At 49.2% G+C, this 4,373-nt stretch overlaps 1 protein-coding gene and 1 long non-coding RNA gene across 2 annotated transcripts in view; one reads left to right on the top strand and one right to left on the bottom strand.

Moving 5' to 3' along the window:
- LOC120233309 overlaps positions 1-4,373 on the bottom strand; it is a 19,354-nt gene that overhangs the window by 9,830 nt on the left and 5,151 nt on the right. The gene's annotated exons all lie outside the window — the stretch shown is intronic.
- On the top strand, positions 732-1,157 carry LOC120233307 (40S ribosomal protein S26-like). Its single transcript, XM_039234461.1, has one exon. The coding sequence runs from the start codon at positions 736-738 to the stop codon at positions 1,081-1,083; it is 348 nt and encodes a 115-aa protein (XP_039090392.1). The 5' UTR covers positions 732-735; the 3' UTR covers positions 1,084-1,157.

Here is a 4,373-nt window from a genome sequence, read left to right as displayed (position 1 = left end):
AGTCACAGACTGAAACAGGCTCCAGGCTCTGAGCTGGCAGTCAGCACAGAGCCCGACGCGGGGCTCGAACCCATGAACCGCAAGATCATGACCTAAGTGAAAGTCGGACGCTCAACCAACTAAGCCACCCAGGCGCCCCTCTTTAGGTATTAAAAGTACTAATCTCTTGTCACATCTGTTGCAAACGTTTCTCCTCGGTCGGCATTTGCTTTTTGAATTTCATTTACGGTATTTACATTTTTTACCTGGTTAACTTTATCACATTTTTCTTTATGATGTTTGCTTTTGCCTTAGTTCTGCTGTTTTAAAGTTATGTAAACTTCAAACTATATTGAGTTTTCTTCCCGCAAATCTGCTGCTTTTTGTTTGGTTTGGTTCTGCATTTAAATCCTTAACATATCTGGAATAAATGTGACTTAAAATATTGGATAGGCAGGTAACCCTATTTTCATTCTATGACGTGAGCCACGTTTTTAAAAACACCAGGGGCGCCTGGGTGGCTCAGTTGGTTAAGTGTCTGACTTCGGCTCAGGTCATGATCTCACAATCTGTGGGTTTGAGCCCCGTGTTGGACTCTGTGCTGACAGCTCAGAGCCTGGAGCCTGCTTCAGATTCTGTGTCTCCCTCTCCTCCCCTCTCCTCTGCCCCTCCCCTACTCGCTCTCTGTCTCTGTCTCTCAAAATAAAACAAAGACATAAAAACATTTTTTTGCTCTCTCGGGTCCCCGTTTCCAAGATGACCAAGAAAAGAAGGAATAATGGTCGTGCCAAAAAGGGCCGCAGCCACGTGCAGCCTATTCGCTGCACCAACTGCGCCCGTTGGGTGCCCAAGGACAAGGCTATTAAGAAGTTCGTTATCCGGAACATAGTGGAGGCTGCCGCGGTCAGGGACATTTCCGAGGCAAGTGTCTTCGACGCCTATGTGCTTCCCAAGCTGTATGTGAAACTACATTACTGTGTGAGTTGTGCCATTCACAGCAAGGTAGTCAGGAATCGCTCTCGTGAAGCACAGAAGGATCGAACACCGCCACCCCGATTTAGACCTGCGGGTGCTGCCCCACGACCTCCGCCAAAGCCCATGTAAAGAGCGAAGTCCTTACGGATTGAAGAAAAACTGTTCTCTGGGAAAAAAAACAATAAAACAGAGATTATACTTTAAAAAAAAAAACATTTTTTTAAAACACCATTTGTGGGGCACCTAGGTGACTCGGTTGAGAGCCCCACTCAGGTCATGATCTCACAGTTCAGGAGTTCGAGCCCCACATCCAGCTAACTGCTATCCGAGCTTCCTATCTTGTGTCCCCTCTCTCTACCCCTCCCCAACTTGCATGCACCTCACTCACGTGCTCTCTCTCAAAAATAAATATTTTAAAAAGTGAACAAAATAACTTTTAAAAACCCTTAAAATAATAAATAAAAATGTGTTTTAGTAATAGTAAAAAAGTCTTCTATCATGACTCTTATTTCTCAAATATTTCTTGGCTAGTCTCATATATGTATTAGAATTAATGCATATTAATTATTAATCATTAATTATGGTAAATTGTCTATTTATGCCAGAGCCATTTTTCTATTAAAATAAACATCTTTTTTGGGGCACCTGGGTTCAGTCAGTTAAGGTCCGACTTCAGCTTAGGTCCTGATCTCACGGTTCGTGAGTTCAAGCCCCGTGTCCAGCTCTGTGCTGACGGCTTGGAGCCTGGAGCCCGTTTTGGATTCTGTGTCTCCCTCTCTCTGCCTCTCCCCTGTTTGTGTTCTGTCTCTCTCTCAAAATAGAATAAACATTTTTTAATTATTTATTTGTTTGTTTATTATCTGGGGGAGTGCAGAGAGAGCAAGAGAGACAGAGAATCCCAAGCAGGCTCCGTACTGTCAGCGCAAACGCCAGCAGGGGGCTCAAACTCATTCATGAACCATGAGATCCTGACCTGAGCCGAGATCAAGAACCAGACATTTAACCAACTGAGCCACCCCAGGGCCCAAGGTTATGGAATCCTGAACTCAGTCTGCATTCCCAGAACAAAGCCACCTGGTTGTGAAGGTTCATTACTGTGCGAAAATGTAGGATTTGATTCGGAAACATCTGTACACGGTTAGCACTCCGGCTGGACAGCTCCCAGGGCTCTCCCTCCTCTTCCGGCATTTATTTATCTTCTTCTGCACTGCTTGTCTCTTCTGGCTGAAAACCACTTCCCACGCCCCCGCCCTTTCTCTCTCTTTTCTTCCCTTCCCGGCCTCTGAAATGAATGGTCCAGGCCAGAAGGCACCACTAGGTCACCCCCTCTCTCCCGGACCCCGGAATCCACCCCGGCCTCCTCTGCGTTCTCCCTGGCCTCCGGCATCATCTCGCTCAGCTTCCTGGGTGGGCGTCTCTGCCCGCTGTTCCCTGCCCGCACTTCTCCGTTTCTCCAGGACCATAAGTCAAACTCCTCTTCTGCTCTCCTTTCTCCGGCCTCTCCCACCACCACCAGGATCTCAGATTAGTGTCTCGTCTCCTGCTTCCTCTCCCCACTGGCCCCCTCGACATGAGGTGACACTGTCACCCCGTATTCTGAAAGAACCCCTCCCACCCCACGTGGCTTGGACTTGGGAACCTTGGCACCCCTCTGTCACTCCTGCAAGTCCTCTTGATTTTGTTGGGCATGATTCTCATAGCTGCCCTTTCCCCTTGGTGCCCAGAAAGCTCTCTTACTAGCACGGATGCCTCTATGTGGTTGTGCCTTTGATATATATTCTCATTCTGTCCCTCCAAGCCCTGAGAGCTGATCATTGTAACCCCATTTTACAGATAAGGAAGCTGTGGCTTTAGGAAAGGAAGTCATTCACCAGATCGGGTATCCAGTCATTTCAGAGCCTAAGAAGAGGTGGGGACACCCCAGGCACCCCTTCCTCAGCAGACCCTTCCCCCCAGGGTCTGTCTCAGCTCCCTGGAGGTCTCACTATCCGGTGTGTGTCCTGCTCCATTTTCTTCCTCAGCTGGTGATAAATTCAGACACCCAAACACTAAGCCATAGCCCCAGTCTTGGAGGGATGTCAGGGAATTAAGGGTCAAGTGGTCAATGAGGGCACCTGGCTGGCTCAGTCAGTAGAGCATGTGACTCACTCTCAGGGTTGTGAGTTAGATCCACATGTTGGGTGTGGAGCCTACAAATAAAATAAGTAAAATAAAATAAAATAATGTAAAATAAAATAATAAAATAAATCTTTAAAAACAAAAGGACCAAGTTGTCACAATTCTGTGGTCCCCAAAGTGTCAGCCCCCCCCTTTACCATAGGAAGGTGGCTTGGGGGGGATTTCTTGGCGTGACTCCCCATTATCTAGAAAAATAACTTCAATGTGGAAGTTGAATACCAGTGGCTGGGGGTGGGAGGGCAAGCGGTACAGGGCAGGTGGAGTGGACACAGGCTTTGCGGTCAGGCCAACCTGGCTGCTTGCTTAGCTATGTGGCCTCAGGTGGCTCTGAGCCTCAGGTCCTCGTCTGCGAAGGTAGTGATCCTCTACCCCTTAAGGTCCGTTAGGATCAAGTGAACTAAAGTCCCGAAGAACCCCGGGCACAATGTCTGGCACGTAGTGGGGATCAATGAACCGCCCAGATTACCAATAAATGTTGGAGCTAAGTGGGGACATTGTTCCTGCGTTCCAGGCGAGCCTCTGGGCCGAATGGAAGGGGCGCAGCAGCGACATCTGGCGGTCACTCTGCTTCACTGCATTCCGGCCTCTTCAGGGATACCCCAGGACCCTGTGTCCTCGGCGCTGGCCTCTGGGGGCCACTGAGAGAGTTCAGGCAGGGCTTGAACTATATGGGTGTCACCTGAGGTGTCCAGGGTCTGGTCTCCTCTTCCCACCTTCCCACTAGCCGTGAGATTTTAATGTCACCCCAAATCCAACAGGTCTGAGGAGCTCATCCTCCCCACACCCCCTCCCAGAAGTCTCCCTCATCTTCCGCTACTTTTCAACAGAGGAGAAATTAATTGACCAACTCCACAAAAACTTCTTTCACTTTTTAATGATTCTTCAAGTAAGGGCGCCTGGGTAGCTCATCGGTTAAGTGTCCGACTTCGGCTCAGGTCGTGATCTCATAGTTCATGGGTTCAAGCCCACATAGGCTCTCTGCTGTGAGCACAGAGCTACTTCAGATCCTCTGCCCGCCCCCACCCCCCCGCCCATCCCCTGCTCATTCTCTCTCAAAATAAATAAACTTTTTTTTAATGTTTAAAAAAAAGGGGGGGGAGGGGCGCCTGGGTGGCTTAGTCGGTTAAGCGTCCGACTTTCGCTTAGGTCATGATCTCGCGGTTCGTGGGTTCGAGCCCCGCGTCGGGCTCTGTGCTGACTGCCAGCTCGGAGCCTGGAGCCGGTTTCAGTCTGTGACTCCC

This window comes from Hyaena hyaena, unplaced genomic scaffold (assembly GCF_003009895.1).
Source record: "Hyaena hyaena isolate Hyena2069 unplaced genomic scaffold, ASM300989v1 scaffold_86, whole genome shotgun sequence".
In the NCBI taxonomy this organism is placed as follows: domain Eukaryota; kingdom Metazoa; phylum Chordata; class Mammalia; order Carnivora; family Hyaenidae; genus Hyaena; species Hyaena hyaena.
Note: the sequence above shows the minus strand (reverse complement) of the source record. Positions and strands in the feature narration are given on the sequence as shown.